The sequence below is a fragment of the Hetaerina americana genome, unplaced genomic scaffold, assembly GCF_022747635.1.
Source record: "Hetaerina americana unplaced genomic scaffold, ioHetAmer1.1.p SCAF_12, whole genome shotgun sequence".
Taxonomy (NCBI): domain Eukaryota; kingdom Metazoa; phylum Arthropoda; class Insecta; order Odonata; family Calopterygidae; genus Hetaerina; species Hetaerina americana.
The window spans coordinates 9578070-9596209 of record NW_027286292.1 but is presented as its reverse complement, the minus strand read 5'-3'; the positions used below and the strand labels follow the sequence as shown (position 1 = coordinate 9596209).

General features: G+C 34.2%; 1 protein-coding gene across 1 annotated transcript in view; it reads left to right on the top strand.

Moving 5' to 3' along the window:
* The window catches only part of Syp (synaptotagmin binding cytoplasmic RNA interacting protein), a 128718-nt gene that overhangs the window by 102446 nt on the left and 8132 nt on the right, over positions 1-18140 (top strand). Inside the window, exon 12 of the mRNA XM_071582918.1 lies at positions 7547-7748. Coding sequence (XP_071439019.1) covers positions 7547-7748 — 202 coding nt within the window. The remainder of the gene's footprint in view (positions 1-7546; positions 7749-18140) is intronic.

Genomic DNA, 18140 nt, shown 5'->3' with positions numbered 1-18140 from the left:
GTAACTGAAAGGGTGAGTGAATATCGTTCTTAATTAAAAGGAATAAAATAATTGTGAATGGCATATATTTTCTTAGTGTGTTCATTATTTGCTCTCTCAATTAACAGCCGGCTCATCCATGAAAGGATTATCAGTATTTTGTCATTAAATGCCACGTATATACTTGAAATATGCTTCTTGTATTTTAAAAGGAGCATATTGCAAATAAAATTTAAAGATGATTGTAGAAACCTTTTAGAAAAGCAAACACCAGCAGATGAGCATGCAACACATGAAGCAAATAAATGGCTAAGCTGTTACCGTTAAAACGTCTTAGCAATTGATTGTATTTAATTTTTTTTATTATTCACAAGCTCCATATCAAAATTACTTTTCTTCAATAAATATTTTTCCATTACAAAAATGTCCAAAAAATTTTTATCTTAAAATAAAATTTATGTTAACAAAAAAAAGAGAAAAAGTAATGTAAAATGCTTGTTTAAACCTAAACTGTGGTCATCACATTTTAAAGATTTTGGAAGTATTATAGCGAAAGGAGTTAAGTGGTAGATGAATCATTTAGGATTGAATTGCATGCACATATATGATTTGCAATTATGTCAAATGCATAATGAAGATGAAATTGGCTTATACAGTTAAGCTTTGCCAAAAACAAGCAAGCTTTACATAGTGAATCTAAGGTTCCTGGACAAAACATCAAAAAGGGAAGGGGATCTATACTTTGGTGGGCTCATGCAGGTGGTATCCACAAGCTAGAGTTTCGTTGGAGAAAGCTTTAATGACCCCAAGCTTGAGAAAAAAATGAAAGTTTTTTGCATTTGGCAAATGAGTCATTTACCGCAATGGATTAGTTCCACAATTACTTCATCCCTAAGTAGTGAAAGAGAAAATTAATATTTCTGGGAACTCAATAGGATGAGGTAAAAGCACATTTGATTTTGGACTGTGGCAATCTCTCATCCCATTGACAATTTGCAGGGTAGAATGGTAAAGATAAGGTGCCCTGCTTAGCCCCCAAATACCACTTGGTCATTGTTGGAACTGTAATGATAATACTCGTACAGGAAAAGCTTTCTAGATTTATGTTTCTGTTGCTTTGTATTTGATAAGTGGAAAAGGTTAGGAAAGTAATTTGCATATTGTGGTGTCATTTTTGATGTGATGAAGACTAACCCTTCAGGTTATTAGCAATGAGACACTTTCTCAGGTGATACTTTTGGATATTTTTCTTCCTCGGTATAAATGAGGTAATACTTTATAGATTCCAGTAGAATTCCAGTATTGTTTCGCTTGACCATGTTTTCATTGAAAGTGAACATCATTAGATGTGATTGCCTTTCAATGAAAATATGCTCATGCCAAAATAAAAATTCTTATGGAATCAACAAAGTGAGTGTTCCCTCATGTATGCCTGGAGAAGTGGGGAGGTTTTTATTGCATAGAAGTGAGGAGGCGTGTTTTTCCATTTCTGAAGGTTCTTATTGAGATGAAAATTGGCATAAATAGTATTAGACCTTAGTTTGCCTTAATAGGCATCATAAGAATGGAGCACACCTTGAATGTTCCACACAACATTAATTCTCCACATGTTAAGACTAAAGAGTCATTATGAAAGTTTGAACCCTTGATGTCTATATTGTTAAAAAATAAACTGGGAATAAATCGTGTAAAGTGAAATATTTAGTCTTTCCATTCCGTTTCTAAATCATCCCATGGCAGCCTGTATTTTCTGAGTATTGTTAATATCGTCGTATTATTTGAAAAATGTGTGATTTTTTGGTTTTGCAATGTTGCAGAATAACTTCATGAAACTATTGCTCACCTCATGAGTAGCAATAGCTTATTTCAGTCTAGCAATTATTTAAGGAATGATTGCTTTCATGTGCATCACTAGTTAACCTACATGTAAATGACTTTGTTTTAATTAACTTTAATTTCTATTGTCATCTTTAAATAGTGTCAACCCTGGCAAATTTATGAAATAAATATTTTATTAAATGGTTAATGCAAAATGAGAATGCATGCTAGGCAAATGAAAGATGATTAGAGTAGCATATTTCTAATCCATTGTGAAAAAACTTGTTCAGAAGAAAAGTATAAAGTTGGTGAAAGAAAGTCTTTTCCTTTCCTGCAATTGTTATGTTCTTTGGCCTATAATGCATAGATAGCAGGGACCTCAATGAAATGGAATATCAATGTTAATATTGTCAACTGTCACCAGTACTCCTCATTTTGTCTAACCACAAGTTACTAGTATTTATAAAGAATGTTCTCATAGCAACCCCTGCTCGCACCAGGATGAACAGGAAGATGAGTAATGATCGGAGAAGTCAATTATATTTATTATTTTGATTTTACTTGTGCATCAACAGAAATATTGTTCACAATCCTGTATATTAAATTCAGGTAGTCCTGAAAGGAAATCTTTATTAGGTCCTAAACTGTGTATCAAATGATAATGTGCATGTGAAGAGAAATTTTATATCTTGATCGTGCTTTTTCACTTCCACTGTTGTAAATTGCTTGATCATTCTTCATTGGCATTTACTGTTATAATTTTTTGCCTATTGCTATTTTTTGTTAAAAAGAAATTGAACAAACGAAGTAAATACTATGATCTGAATTCAAGCATAAATGCAGTATAGAGGCTTTGTTAGTATGCAGTGAGTTGAAAATGCCAGGAGCAGGATATTTTTGATATAGTTAAAACACTAGTCCCAAGTGAGAAATAAGTAGTTCATGGTATGCAGTAAGTTATGAGTCAGTTAATATATACAGATAATTTAGCAGTCCCTTTTGATTCATTCTTGTGATCTAATTTGTCATAGGTTCCATTGCTAGAGTTTCACCTATTTTTCAGTTACTTATGAACATTTTTCCTGCGATATTATGTTTGTATTAGGTGACATAGTGGGGTTATAGAAGTAATAACATAAGTATATGACGGATGAGAAAATTGGAATTGTTTTTAAAATATTACCCAAATAAATTGCTTGCAGTTTCTTGCTCTTAGAACTTCTATCTTGTGTGTGCCCTACTTGAGTGAGGTTATATGCCGTCTAATATGGATATGATAATTCTTGCAGGAATTCTACAGTGTTTTGAAGTTGTGAAAGTAAAGGATGTTACAGTCACTGTAAAAAAAATATTCACTATGACCAGTCAAATAATTTTTACATCCTCAAATTCCTGCATTTAAGTGCACATAGCTCTTTGAATTAGGGTAATTCTGGTAAACTTGATGTTATTTCTTGACAGCAAAGACCTATCACCTCAAATTGTTAAATGAAAGTCAAATCATTAAAGAACTTTTTCAATTAAGTAGTAGTAAAAGCATGGGTTTCTGCTCCTGTTAAGTCAAAATGCCCAATAAATTTAAAACATCTGAATTTAACTGGAATTAAACTCATCACATTCCCAAATGCAAATTTTATGTACTAAAACTTGAAAGAAAGAAACTGCAGGGATTACATTATCTTTGCTGAAAGATTGATTATATGAATAGGTTTTCACAGGTTGAGCTAGAGAAATGGAATTAATAATGCCTTCATTAATGGAATTTCTGTAAAATTTTTGCTTCTGATGTGTGTGAGTGCATACTTGAAAATAGTTGATCATTTGGTTATCTGTATGTGAAGTATGTGTTGCTTCTATGAAAATGAAAAATTGCATGCCAAGTTTATCCTCTAAATTTTTACTAAAAGTCTGTAATCATTCTTCCAAATGCATAATAGATTTACTGAAAGAAAAAACAATTATTAGTATAGATAACCAAAGTTACATAGTACTTCATTTTTATCTGAATGTTCACTTGGAATTCTCATATTTTAGAAAAGATAAAAGATTTTTATATTTGCCTTTATTTTTCATAAAATTTAGCTTGGGAGAAAAAATGTAATAATAAATTTAGAAGTTAAGTGTTTAATTATTTCACATTTGAGTTAATGAATATAAAATTTAATCATAGCCTGTTGTTCAAATAGGCGTTTCTGAATAATGATTGTTCCTAGCAAATTAGTTTCTAGAAACATGAATTTTTTTAGAAAATTCGGTTTTTCTGATATTCATTGCTTAATTTCTTCACAGAGGTAGTTGACAAACATTTTATAATTGCTATAGTTGTGTTGGCATTACTCATTCCTTTGGAATCTATACATTTGAATGAAGAACTTTGCCACCAGAATTATAATTTTATTTACCTTTCTGGACACCTCAAGTGGTACATGCCTTACTTTGTATCCTGAATAAATTTTGACTTGCCATCAGATTTCTCAGAGACTTAACGACTAGAGTTGACACAATACCCGTGCTCAAGGTGGAACTTAGACTAACTACGGTTAGTAGGCTGGTGCATCATACACCTGACTAACCTGGCTGGCCAAATATGTTACTGAACTATTTCACGTTCATCTCCATCCTGGAATTTTATATCTTATTTGACAATATAGGTCATATGTTGGAAGTTATTGGTAAAAATTGCTTTTAAGTTAATGCCCAAGAAATTTTTGGTTCCATTGTAATATTTGGTTCATATGAATGGTTTTATGTATTTAGACTTACGTAATTGTTAGCATTTTTTTTACACTACAAATTCATACAGTGATTGATAATTATATATTTGTTAAAGAGGTATGATGATAATAGTATGATGAGTGTAAAAAGCAGCATCTTATGTAAATTCATCACATTACTTAGGTGATATGTAATATGAAGAATGCATTTGAGCACATTTTTGTTGATATATCTTAGGACATCTAATCCATTTAAAATTACTGCTAATTATTTATTGAGTATACATTGATGCAAACTGTTAAATGTGTATTTCCACAGCATGGTTTTACATATTTTTACTCATTAATCCCAGATATGGATGCGATAATTTTATGCTACAATACTAAATTCAATGTTAAAAATAATGTTCTGTCATAGGTCTTTTATAGGTCTTTCATGACTCACTTTTTGGGCTGGCATTTTTAATTCAAGATAAAAGAGAACTCTCTACTAAAAATGATTCCATTTGTTTTATGGTAGTAATAACTCAAAAATAAGTTTGTTGTCACTTGGTACAAATTAATCCCATATTCCTGTGAATGTCGATGTAGCCTTAGTCTGATTTTGAAATTTTTTTTTTAAATTTAAATATTTCACATCAAAATATTTTAGGAACAATTTTACTTGAAAAATGCTTTCTCTCATGACTTTTCACATTTTACATACTACCCAGCAAGTCAAATAAGTGTGTACCTTTTGTTTTGTGACATTTCTGTTTTGAAAACCTTTGCCTATTTATGATGATGTTTGTAAGGTGTATCTAAAAACAAATTTCAACTGGACTCCTATTTCTCATGTGTTCATTTAAGTATTAGTTCAGCCTTTCCTTATATTTCTTAGTATTCTATTCATCCTTCCTTTTCATTGATTCCCTCCCGCTAGCATTCCAACTCTGGGTGAGGTGGAAGAAGGAACTAATAAGTCTCAATCTCGCTACAGTAGTCATTAAATAAACTTGTCCTTAAATTATTCATGGCTGAAAATGTGCAGTATCAGTAGATAGATATTTTAGCCAGCCTTGTCATCTTCAACAGTTTCTTTTTCTTCTCCATGACCACATTTCAAATTTTTGTTTTCTTTAGCATCCATTTTTCACATCCATACAAATATTATAGGTAATCTCCTGGTTAAACTAGATTTTGGATGGATACAGCAACCAAGTAATTCTCCTGTCTCTCATAACAAAACACAACCCAACATCTGGCATTACTTGTACGATAAGTCCCTCTTCAATTCCCTATAATTCATTGCCCCCTTCATTTCATCCAACATTTCTATCCTGCTCCATCCTGGTTTGCCTAGCATTCTCCCCTCTAACACAGTCTCTTCAACATCCCATTGCCAAAGAATATGCTTTGCTTCCATTTTTCCTGTCTACTTGTGATTTCTCCCAACAATTCCCCCTCTCCTCCACCATACCTCATTAGTTATTAATTCTGTAACTTTTTCCATCCTTTTTCACACCTTGATTTTAAAAACCTCCAATTTATGCCTATCATCCTGTTTTTGTGCCATACATCACTACCCTCCATTTCAAAGTTTCAACAAATCTTTTCTTAACGTCCTTACTCTATGTAGCTGTCATCATTTTTTTCTTCCTTATGACAGCTTCTTTGCCTAGTGCAATTCTTCTCCATATTACTTAGACCGTTTGGGTCCAAAACACTTCTAAGAAGCGTAGCTATTCCACCCGCTCTAGTTTTTGCCCTCTTATTTCTATCATGCCAAGGTTGTAGTCCATGGAAGGACCAGGCAAATATATAATCCAAAAATAGAACACACTGCATACATCTTTCTCATTCACATACATTGTGTTCTTCATTTCATGAACATCTTCCGTAATTTTATTGGAATCCTTCTTTCATTTATATATCTTCACCTTCATAAACTGTCCTTTCCATTAGTAGTCTATAGCTTACATATTATTTGGATTTGCCATTGGGCTTACAACAAGGTGAACTCTATCATCACCCATCAAAACAACCCTCAGGCTGATAAATGTGTTTATTGTTTTTTTATATTTTATTAATAAAACAGTATATTCATTGTTGAATTTTTTTGAGAAATTCATTCTTTAGTGGTTCATCAGACTTGATTTCATTTATTCAGTGTTTCATTTGTTGTTGTATAAATGCTCCTACTACCAGTATTGGTTTGCTGCTTAAGTTATTTCCAGATTTTTTAGGTCAAGTTGTCATTTCAAAACTTGTGCTCCATTATGCGTGGTGCTTGTCTTATAGTGTAATGAAATGAAACTCAATTTTAGCATAAGTACTTGGGTGAAATCTATTGCCCAAACTGGCATTAGGACTTGGGTTCATTTATTCATAGTATGGTCAAATTTGGAGACCCTATGTGCTGCGGTGTGGTATACCTTGCTTAATGGGCAGTGGGTTTTCCTCAGGGGTAAAACCATCAGCATGTTTATATGTGAATAGCCCTTTTCATCTTGTGAAAGTTAAATATTGTTATAATTGAATGAAGGAAGCGGGTTTAAGAAGGTATATAATTTAGCTAGGTTTACATTTCATAGTGCATAGATCTCTGGTCAGGTAGCAACATCATGACTATATGTTATGCATTCAGGATGTGGGTTTTTTGACTTTGGTGCTTGATGCTTTTTCCTTAGCTAATATTGGTGCTCATTGATATTTTTGAATTCATTTTAACTGAAGTTGAGAATTGTTGCTGTGTGTCTGCATTTAAATGTATTGTGGTTCATGAGACTTTTGAAATTTTTTTAATGCTGGAGAAGCATTTTTTGCTTGAAGATAATGGCCTTCATTTTTTGTATGACTTGTCTGCTTCATTTATCTTTAGTTGTACCTTCAGTAGGGAATGAGAATTTTAGGAATAATAAAATCCTTCACATTGCTTTCCAGCAGTCATAAAATGTCAGCCAAAAATGTGAAGTAACAAATGCAGCCAACTTGGTGGTTGGTTATGCTCATTGTGGTGTGATGCTTCTAACCAAGACATTTCTTTGATGTTGTAGACGGGCCGTGGTCGTGGCGTGGTGCCCCGTGGGCGGGCAGGTGGGCCCCCATCCCGTGGACGAGGGGCATCAGGGGGGGGAGGGGGGCGAGTGGGCGGGGGGGGGTCCTCTGCCGGGGCAGTGCGTGGGGGGGGTCCCCGGACCACAGGCCGTGGGGGGGGACCTCGCGTGCCCGCGAAGACAAATATTGCAGGTGAGGATGGTCTGTATTGGTTTTTTTTTCTCTCTTATTTTAAAATTTCCATGTCACTAACTAACAGTTTTAACAAATAAATTAAGTTGAGCTCACAGATTAATTATTTAAATATAAGAGTGTTTTGTGAAGTATGCCTGTCAAACTTGAAATCCAAGAGTTCACGGGAATGAGTCAGTCATCAAAATTTGTTCATCTGGTTTCATAAATGTGTATAAAATTGGTACCTTTCATTCAAATTGTGTCCACTAATGAAATTATTCACTTTTGTCAGTGTCATATAGATAGAGAGACAGACATGCATAGCACCAAGGAGTTTGATCACCAAGTAATTTTCATTGCTCTGTATCAGCTTTCAAAATATCCTGATTCTAGTAATTCTTTACTCGATTTGTCCTGATAGACTTCACTACTCAATGTCTCCTCTTTCCTCGATGCGGTCTTGTTCACTTAGATGATAATTTAATTTTGTAAATGGCTCGAATTCATAATTTTAGGAGGCTAACAATTTCATATGAATATGAATTTCAAACCAACTGTATGGCAACCAAACAGTCTGTTGTAGTTATGGAATACATGATAAAATGTTCCAGCTCAAATTTGCATATTTGTTTATTCCTCACTCTCATTAAGGATCATAATACCTCTTTAGGTCTAAAGTTAATGAGTTTCCATGGTACTCATTTTGCATATCATAGAGGTATTTAGTTTGCTTTTTATCTATCAACACAACATTCTGGTAAATATGGCAGGAATATTTTATTTAAGCATGTTTTCTTAATAATGTCTGATGGTGTCTCCAGCATTTTGTTTAATATTTTCCGTATTGTTTGATTACCAATAATTGAAGGACTTAGCTTAATTGAAATGTATTTGTCAACCATCCACCCATGGTACACCTGTTATATAGTCATCTAAAAACAACATTCATTGGTGTTGACGGTTGAATAGGACCCACCCACTTTATCTATGTGTGGGGCGAGCATTAGCACCAGTATTTCTTTTTCCTTGGAGCAGTTTAGCTCATGTGGTCCTTAGTTTAAGAACAAATCCTTGTGTATATTTCTTTAGAAGTCAAGTGTAAGGTTAATAACTTTTTGAACAGTGGCAGGGGTTTGTTTTTCACTGTTGATGAGTATCTCCTGGTTCTATTTAAATAATATCTTGCTGTTTACTTCTATTTTGGTGAGGTTTAGGAGCTGTGAAGTGTGTCATATTATTAATATATCTGGAACTAACTCATGAACTCACCATGGCAAGGAATGAAAATATGATTAAAATTGAAAATTGTCCATGAAGTGTCATTTTATGGGAAATTTAAAAAAGTGAATTTGGTAGATGTCCTAAATAATACAGCAGATTATTTTTTAAAATAATAATTTTGGTGGATTAAACTGCATTAGATTGACATTCACAAGTTTATACAATGACTTGAGTGAGAAATTACAGCATGAAATTTGTTCACTTAAATTGCAGTATTGTTCTATTGACCAGTTTAAAACCTCCAGCTCTTACAAGTAATATGAATTCTAGGTAGCTTTTTATGGCCTTTTATTTTTAAATCAACTATAATATTAAATTATTTATACTTCATTAATTTAAATTTTCTCATTACTGACAACTGACTTGTGTAATATTTATCATTTTTTTGTAACGAAAGTCATAGTAGGCTAATTTGGAAAAGTTAATTTCATGGTGATTCATTAATTTGGAAGTTTTATTACTGCTTCCAAATTTAGTTTCATGATAATAGTTATACTTAGAAAATAGGTTTGAGTATGTCCTGGTTCTGTGTCATCGAATAAATATGATTAATGGTAAATTCTTTAGTTTTGTACCATATCATACAAATATTTATGGTGAAGCATTCACTGCTGTAGTTGTACACAACTGCCTATGCTTTCCTATGTTCTTGCCAATAATAAATATTCATCCTTAGGCAGTCATAGAAAACTGAATGATATGTGAAAATCATCAACATAAATGCTAAACATATAGGTCCACCTGTAAAATAAAATTGCCATTTTACGCTAGGAAATTAATTAGGGCATTTAAATGCTTGGAAAGTTGTACATTAAAAATTTTGCCATGTAAAGTATCAAATTGCATAGACAAATGAGTGAATGAATGAAGGACTTTACTGACAATAGTCTCTTCTCTATTTTCATGCATTTATCATGCATCTAGTCAAAAATTAATGGACGTTCATTCACACTAGTTTGAAATTATTATTATTAGTTAAAAACACCCTTTCCCCCAATCACAATCATAGTTCCTCTTACAAGATAGGAAAACCTTATAAGATAGGGAAGTTTGTTGAAATACCTGACAATGCGGAACTGTTGTGCCTGAAAATACAACTGAGCAATTGTTACTAGCATTTAACCCTTTGCACTTGGGTGCTTTTTTTCTCGATTGCCTTAGTCTACTCGGGATTCAATTTTTTAAATACCCCAAATTAGCTAAGCGTGGCACTAGAATGAAAAACTGGAGTTTCTTTTCATACAAACTTTATTTGGATTTTTTGACATAATTATTGATAACTTTATTGATAAACCTTAAGTTAAACTCTATAATTTTTCATGGTATGATATTTTTGGAAGCATTCACCAACATGAAGACCTGGTTTACATTCACACATCTCACAGATATATATCGTCTCTCTTCTTCCTCCTTTGATTTTTTGGTTAGAGCAAACCGCACAATCTTTATGTTTTTTGTTAGGGTCAGCTGTGAATATATGGAGTTTTCCATCTAAACGTTGCTCTATGTTTGTGGATGGTAATCTAACCCTGGACGTTTGTGTACCATCTCGGAATTCTCCAAAGAGATTGTGTACTAGTTTCCTGACAAATTTCACATGCGAGATCGATATTTCATTTTTTCTTTTTTGGTATTCTTTATACAATATAAATGAATTTACAACACTGACCTGAAGCTCCCAGAAAAACAATTTACGCCACCATTTTAGAGTTTTCCTCATGAAACAGCTGCTTTCTAGTTCTTTGGAATACTTATCCATTGTGAGAAGGGGAAAATCGTTCAGAATGAGCAACTACTAGCTGGCAAAGCGTTCGTCCAAAGGGAAAGCATCTGTTGTAAGAGAACCCTCTGCCATTAGGGAAAACACCTGCGTTATGCTTCTAGAAACGTAAGTAAACCTCGGAGACTAAGATAAGGTTTTTTTTTACCACTGGAGGATGATGCAACCTCAAAAAAGCACGACTCCAGAAAAAGGCCTAAGGTTCATGTTTTACTATGAATATAATACATCATATCTTGGACCCTCCTACTCAAGATTCCTGACTATGCAATAGATAGGAAAAGAGCAGGCAGAATGTTTGATGAAACAGCGGACATTAGGAAGAAAAGGAAACGAAAGAGTCAAAACTAGAAAGCAATGAACTAAGGAGCTGACTGAGGTAACTTTACATTCTGGCGATCTTTTTCAGGCACCGATAATCTCTAAAAGACATTGCTTTACATTTAGCTGACTTCCAAATAATAAAAAGCAAACAATACAAATGAAAAAGATCTTACAACACAGTAAATAGATTACAAAAAACATCTGCGTAGGTGGTGGCATCCTTTGGGAGACGGCATTTATGTCGACGACGACATCATGGGTCGATACTATTCATTTATAAAAGAAGCCATGCTATTAATTAAGCTTTAAGTTTCCTTTTCCTTTCATGCAGATGATTACAAGAAAAGTTATTGGAAAAATAGACAAAAATCCCAATTCCCCTAGCGGTGAAACTCCGTGTCGAGTGTGGCTCGACATACGAGCTGCTGCCGTTGCTAACCGTGTCGAGTCACACTCGACATTGGAGTGCAATAGGTTAAGAGCTTTGCAAAACCCAAATTTCATTCCCATAGGCCTTAAATTGTTAATGAAGAGTAACTTCTAAGTTATGTGCTACATTAAATGCATGTTTAGTCCATGGAGTGGAAGAATTTGAGTGAAAAATTGACTGTTAATAGTGTAAATTTCACTTGAATCAAATGGGGTACCAAACATTGAATCCTTTAGGTCTTTTCATAGAGTTAAACAAATGCTAGTTCTACATATTGCCTGTTCACTTTTTTCTTGTGTGTTTTGACTTGGTTTTCCTCTTAAAAAACAATAGATAATTTGGCTTAGCCAACCTGTCTTCGAAATTTCATTTGGCTAAATGATGGCTATTTAATTCAAATGTCATAAATGAGTAAGGAAAGGCCCATTTTATTCATTATGTTTTTACAGCTTGCCAACATCAGAGACATTTTTGAAAGATGTTTGTGGGACATGATAGCTCTAGAATTATAATTAGGTAAATTAATCCTTTCAGTTCTTCCATTATGCATTTTTAGTTATGGACGTTAAGAGTGATGTAATACACATAGTGGTGTAGTATAGTAATATAGGTAAATGTGGCAGTTCAGTGGGGAGAAGGTTAGACTACTGACTGGAGGCCCTGAGGTCTATTCCTGGAGATGCCTCTGGGTACACTCAGTTTCACCCAGGCTTGATGGTTTTTCGGGTACTAGCTCTCCCTGGAAAACTAGGTGGCACAGGAAATAGAACCCTTCCTTGATGTGTGAATTTCACATGCTGTTGAATTTAGTACTAGGTGAGCACTACCCTCATCTATTAAACCGACCTTCAGGTTGATAACTCGGGTTTAATTTGGGTAATGTTTATTTTATCTTCCTTCCTGCTAAAGATGGCACCTCACAGTCAATCTTACACCTCATGATATGATCTTTACCTAACTTGCCAAGTTTTCTTTTATTAAGTGTCAAGGTGGCTAAAAAAGTTTGAATTATGCTTCACTGAGATAATATAATTGTCTGTTAAGGAGTTCCATAATGCTGAACACAACTAAAACCAGTGTTTCTATCACACTCCGCCGGCATTGTAAATGAAATCATTTTTAAAGCATTTTCATCAATTGTTTTCAGACCTATATAGCATCCTATATGGAGCTAAGTATAAGGTGTATGGGTTGCTGAATGTTTGAAAGCAATATGCATCTCTCTCTCTATAATGTCATGTGTAATGCTTTGTGCCGGGAATTTCGTATGACAAAATGTATGGCTTTGCGAAATTTGGGAATTGATAAGTTAAGAATGCTAAAAACAGTGGTTAAATCAAAAGTAGGAATACTATGCTGCCTCTTGGTGCATGAAAGGTTTGATTTTTCTTGCATTTGTTATACTCCATTTCTTACATTTACCATGCAGGAAAAGCATTCTTTTAAACCCTTGAACTCTCACTCTTTTAATTTTGGCTTCGGGAAAGCTGTTTTCGTCTATAGATACCTAATGCCTCGCTTCCAGTGATTTCTTGTATCTTCTATTTAACTAATATTAAAGGTACATACTGCTTTGCATTAATAGTATTATGAATATTGTAAGCATATTAATTTTTCCATGCTGATTTTGTGTTCTATTTTTTGTTTTGTCATTTGCTAAAAACATTTTTTTAAGATTTATTTCATGCTACTTTTTAGTTGTCATAAAATTCATATTCTTGCTTGCTTTTTTCTATTTGATAAACTAGGTTAGATCATGCTAAGCTTGAAATTTCGCAACACAGTAAAACCCCATTGTAACGTTTTTCAGGGGACCTTCAGAATATGAACATTGTTGGTGGGATAAGTACTCTGCTTCACGATGTTGGGAATCTTCAAGGTCTAATTACTCCCCTATCCTCATACAGCCTCCAAACTTGAAAACATGCCGCCGATTAATGAGAAAGCCATACAAATGTGGTTCAAAAGTAATCACTTTTTTCTTATTTAGTTGTTCTCTTTTTGTGCAGTAAGTGTATGATCATATGTCCTTGGCATTGGGACTTCAGTCCTTCTTTATTTTAGTGACTTTCTTTCATTAAAACATTAATTCATGTGTCTGTGGGCATTATTTAGATATGCCATGGGAACATTAAGCTAGGATTCATTGATAGGATATTGTACGTAATTGTTCTTGAAGAATATTGGGTTTTAATCAAACTATAATTAAGTATTTATGTTGGTGTTATATTTTTATTGATATTCACACATATAGCAATTATCTTTATATTCAGCCATTTTGAAGATGTTGATATGGATCATAAGGGTAGGCTGATGATTTCTCTGTTGGGAGGGTTGAGGACTCTTGGGAATGGTTGTTTACCACACTGTTCACAGGATGGCTAGTAGGTAGTAGAGCCTTGTAATGCTTGTAAACTGCTTCAAACATCAGTTAAAAACTTAACTTGCATGCTATTACCAGCTAAATTTGATGGGTGGTTATGGAAAACTGGTGACTTGGAAATTATGTTTTAAATTTTGTTAATTTTTAGATGATACCTCATATTTTTCAGTTGCAATCATTACGAAATTTCCCGTTTGACTGCTAATTGTTCCCAAAAACTAATACCTTGCGATTCAGTTAAAAGTATTCAAAACAAGACTTCATTTGGCAATGCAATGGATATATAGGTGGGCTACAAATGATCCAACTTAATGGTTTTCCGTATGTTCTAATGTGCTCCAAGAGTCTTGTCATAAGTAAAGCGTCTGTGTGTAATCTGCAGTCATGGCAAGGGAGACAGAATCAGGCTGTGTTGACTTTATATTCAGTGGCATATAATTTTAAAATCTTCCAGGGAAATCTTTTGGTGAACTTGGTAAACTCTTGATTATCTGGTTGTGGAATATCCATGCTACTCTGCCGAAGGACTTAATTAAAAAAAAATTATTGAAGCATAGTTAAATGCTTTGAAGCTTCAATATACCCTTAAGAAAATACAAACTTGAAACAACTTGGGTTCGTTAAAAGTTTTAAATTGCACAAAATCAAAAGAATTCAATAATTTTTAATGTTTTAATGTTAACATTTTTGTACTGTCTGTACTGTCCCATTATATTTTCCCTGGCATACATTAGCCCTGAGACTTACATATTCTTTTTTAAGGCAAGAAAAAGCATAGTTTTATTATGCAACAAATTTGCCAATCATTTGTTTTTTCCTAGCTGCGTGATTGGTTTTGCTTTTGTAAATCCTTAATTCCACCCTTATTATAATACTGAAAAATGGTAAAAGTGGTCTTTCCATTGCTAAAAAAAATCGTAAATTAATCACACTGAATGAAGGAGAGTCTGTATTTACCTGTGGTCTGATGTCTCAGTAATCCAAGACCTGAGTCCACTCAATGATAGCATTTTGCAGAGTTAGCAAATGTAGATCACCAATCCCTTCCTCCTCTAAAACAATTTTCTCAGATACCCGCTCTTGTCTTCCCACACTGCATTATACTTATGTAATGAAAATTCCATGTTTTATAAATAACTTAACAGCCAGTTAAGGCGTTGACCTTCATTTTTTTAATTAGTTTTGTAAGTAATTAAGTATAAATGCTTAAACGTCAGTTAAAGCAGCAAATGTACTCATTAACCTTCTCAAGTTATCCTGATACGGAGCGATATTTTAGAGGAATCTTAATAGTGCATTTGTAATCATGTAAATTATGCAATTGAATTATTCGAGTGCAGCTGGAAAAACCTTTCTAATTGATTTAATGCGTTACACCTGCATTGAGGTGAGAGCTTAGTGAAAGGTGAGAGATGGGTGAGTACTTCTTGCTGGTACCAATAAATGTCATTGAATACAGGAATTCCGTGACGTGGGTCGAGCGTGGAGGTTCGCGTTAACAGAGCTCCTCACTACACCACAGCTCAGAGCCGACTGCCTTTTTCAGCGTCGCTTGCCAACATACCCCCCTCCAATCGCAGCCCGTCAGAGCGGTGCTGGGCGCGCCTGGAGCGGCGCGCCCAGCCCAGGAGTCAGTACACTTATTTTCCGGACGAACCCTGTAAATAAACTTGGTATAATTTCCCACAAAAAACTTCAGTAAAATACTACTGGTTTTTATGCATAGGCGATATAATCTGCTATAAAGTCACTGTATGAGATTTCATACCTGATGATGTTACCTATGCATTGAAACCGGTAATATTAGTTCAAGTTTTTATGTGAAAAAATACCAAGTTTTCATTCAGTGATCATTAATTTTCACGTATTAGAGCCTCAAACCATCAACTTCTTTAAATAAGTGTCATTTGGATGGCCAATGTTCTGCTGTAAATAGCAATAAATTAATCTAGTTTCTTTGGTGCTTGTAAATAACCTTGCATCATAAATGTTTCCTAGTTAAAGCATCTTTATGCTAGTGTTAGTTTTGTTGCTCAGTTGTCAGAATTGGCTGTCTTCAACCTAAAGAATGGCAGCATGATGGAGTAATAAAGCCACCCAGTGGCACACCAACTTTTGTCTTGGGTGGCGACTTGGTCAGGAAAATCAGAAAATCTGGTTTTGGTCAGGATTTTATCCATTTCGTCATAGATTTTGAAAATCCGAAAAGAGCCAATTAAAAAAAAGTCTGAAATTGGATATGCAGCTTATTAATATAGCATAGGAATCAGGAATTCACAGTATGAATTGCTTTTACTTGAGGAGTATTTGTTTTCCTTAATCTTTATCCTTCAAGAAGATGTAAGGAAACAAATATATGTGTAGTATGACACTCAGTTGTAGAGGAAGGCTCTTAAGAAAGGCAGATAAGGGAAGAATAGATGTTGTTGAGACATGGTGATGGAGTAAATGGAGAGGATGAAATGGACTGGCAAAGTGAGATTTTGAGAAAATGCTAAATGGAATTTTTTAAATGGGATTATTATGTTAAGCTATCATTCACTGTTTTAATGTAGTTCATTGGAAATATTGTCCTTGTGACATGGGCTGTTCAATAAGTCAATAAAAAATAGAAAAACATTATTTTGGTAGATAATTATTTTTCAACAATCTTATAGCTCGATACACTTTTTCGTGAATTTCTCCAAGTTTCTTTGCCATTGAAAATGAAGGATTTCGGAAGGCCCTCGAAATAGGCATTTTGTGTTATCGATGACCACTTTGTTTGACATGAATCATTTCTTGCCAGGCCATTTTCTCGAATTTAGAAAAAATAGAAGTCACTGGGAACCAAATGTGGTGAATATGGTGTATGTTTTAATAAGTCTAACTTAATTCCATAATTTTGTCTTTGAGACTATATAAGTGTGCCACCGTGCATTATCTTGATGGAAGATAATTTTTTTTTGCCAAATGAGGATGGTTGTTCTTGATTTCTTCGCTCAACTGGTGCAAAAATGACGCGTATTAAATCTATTTTTTGTTTGCCCTTTTTAAAGGAATCAATGTAAATGATTCTGCATGTATTCCAAAAAATGGCCACCATCACCTTGTCCGCCTATTTTGTTGTCTTTGCCTTCTTCAGAGCTGGATCACTTCCCATTGTTCTTTGTTTCTGGAATATAATAGTGTATCCATGTTTTTTTACACAGTTATGTATCGATGCAGGTACTCCTCAGGATTGCAATGGAAAAGTACCCAACTACTCTACGAATTGGCCAAATGAATGCGATTATTCTCCACTGAGAACAAATGTGGCTCCCATCTTGCCGAGATTTTTTTTACACCCAACTTTTCTTGCAAAATTGAGAACACTGTACCTTGCACCTGTGGTCTCAATTATTTTGCGAATTTTGATTCATCGATCACTGAAAACCGTATTTTGGATTTTTTCAATCAGTGGAGGAATTCATTTTCATTGTATGTCCCGAATGATGTTCATCATTCATGGAATTACATCCACGCTTAAACCCAATTACCCAAATGTGTAAACAGTTTTAAACACAGGAGCGGTTGTGGCATGAACTTCATCAAACTCTGCTTTGATCTCTTTTGGAGTTCAGCCTTTTAAATAATAGTGTTTAATCACTGCATGAATTATTTGTTTTCCATTTTTCTAAGTAAATAAAAGTTTTTATCTTCAATTGACTATGAAAATGAAACCACACTAAGGATATTGCTGAAACATGATCAGAAGTCTAGTGAGAAATTATATATTAAAATCATACCTATTCAGCTACTACATCCGAGCACCATGTCATGGCTTTTCTAAGGAGTCATGAGGTGTAAGTTTAAAATTTGGCTTTTTCCCCAAAAAATACCATTAGCATGCATTTATTGTGGGAGGGTTTATTGTATTGGGAACAGTAAAAAGGGAGAATAGGGGGTGAGAGAAGGTTATTGGAAGTAATTCAAATAAGTAAAGCAAAGCGGATGCAGGGAAACCAGTCACTGAAGTTAGCCTACTTTTAATGGAAGACTCTCAGGGGTCGGCAAATTAACACCCCATGTGACAATGCACCATTCACTACAAGTGCTCTTTGCAGTAGGCACTCAATTAGTGTTAAGGATATTTTTGATGTGTTGCTACTCCTGGGATTTGAAACCAGGCCCTTGTGGCGGGAAGCAAGTACACAATGTGGATATGGAATGTGATAGACAATTGTATGAGGGGAGAAAGGT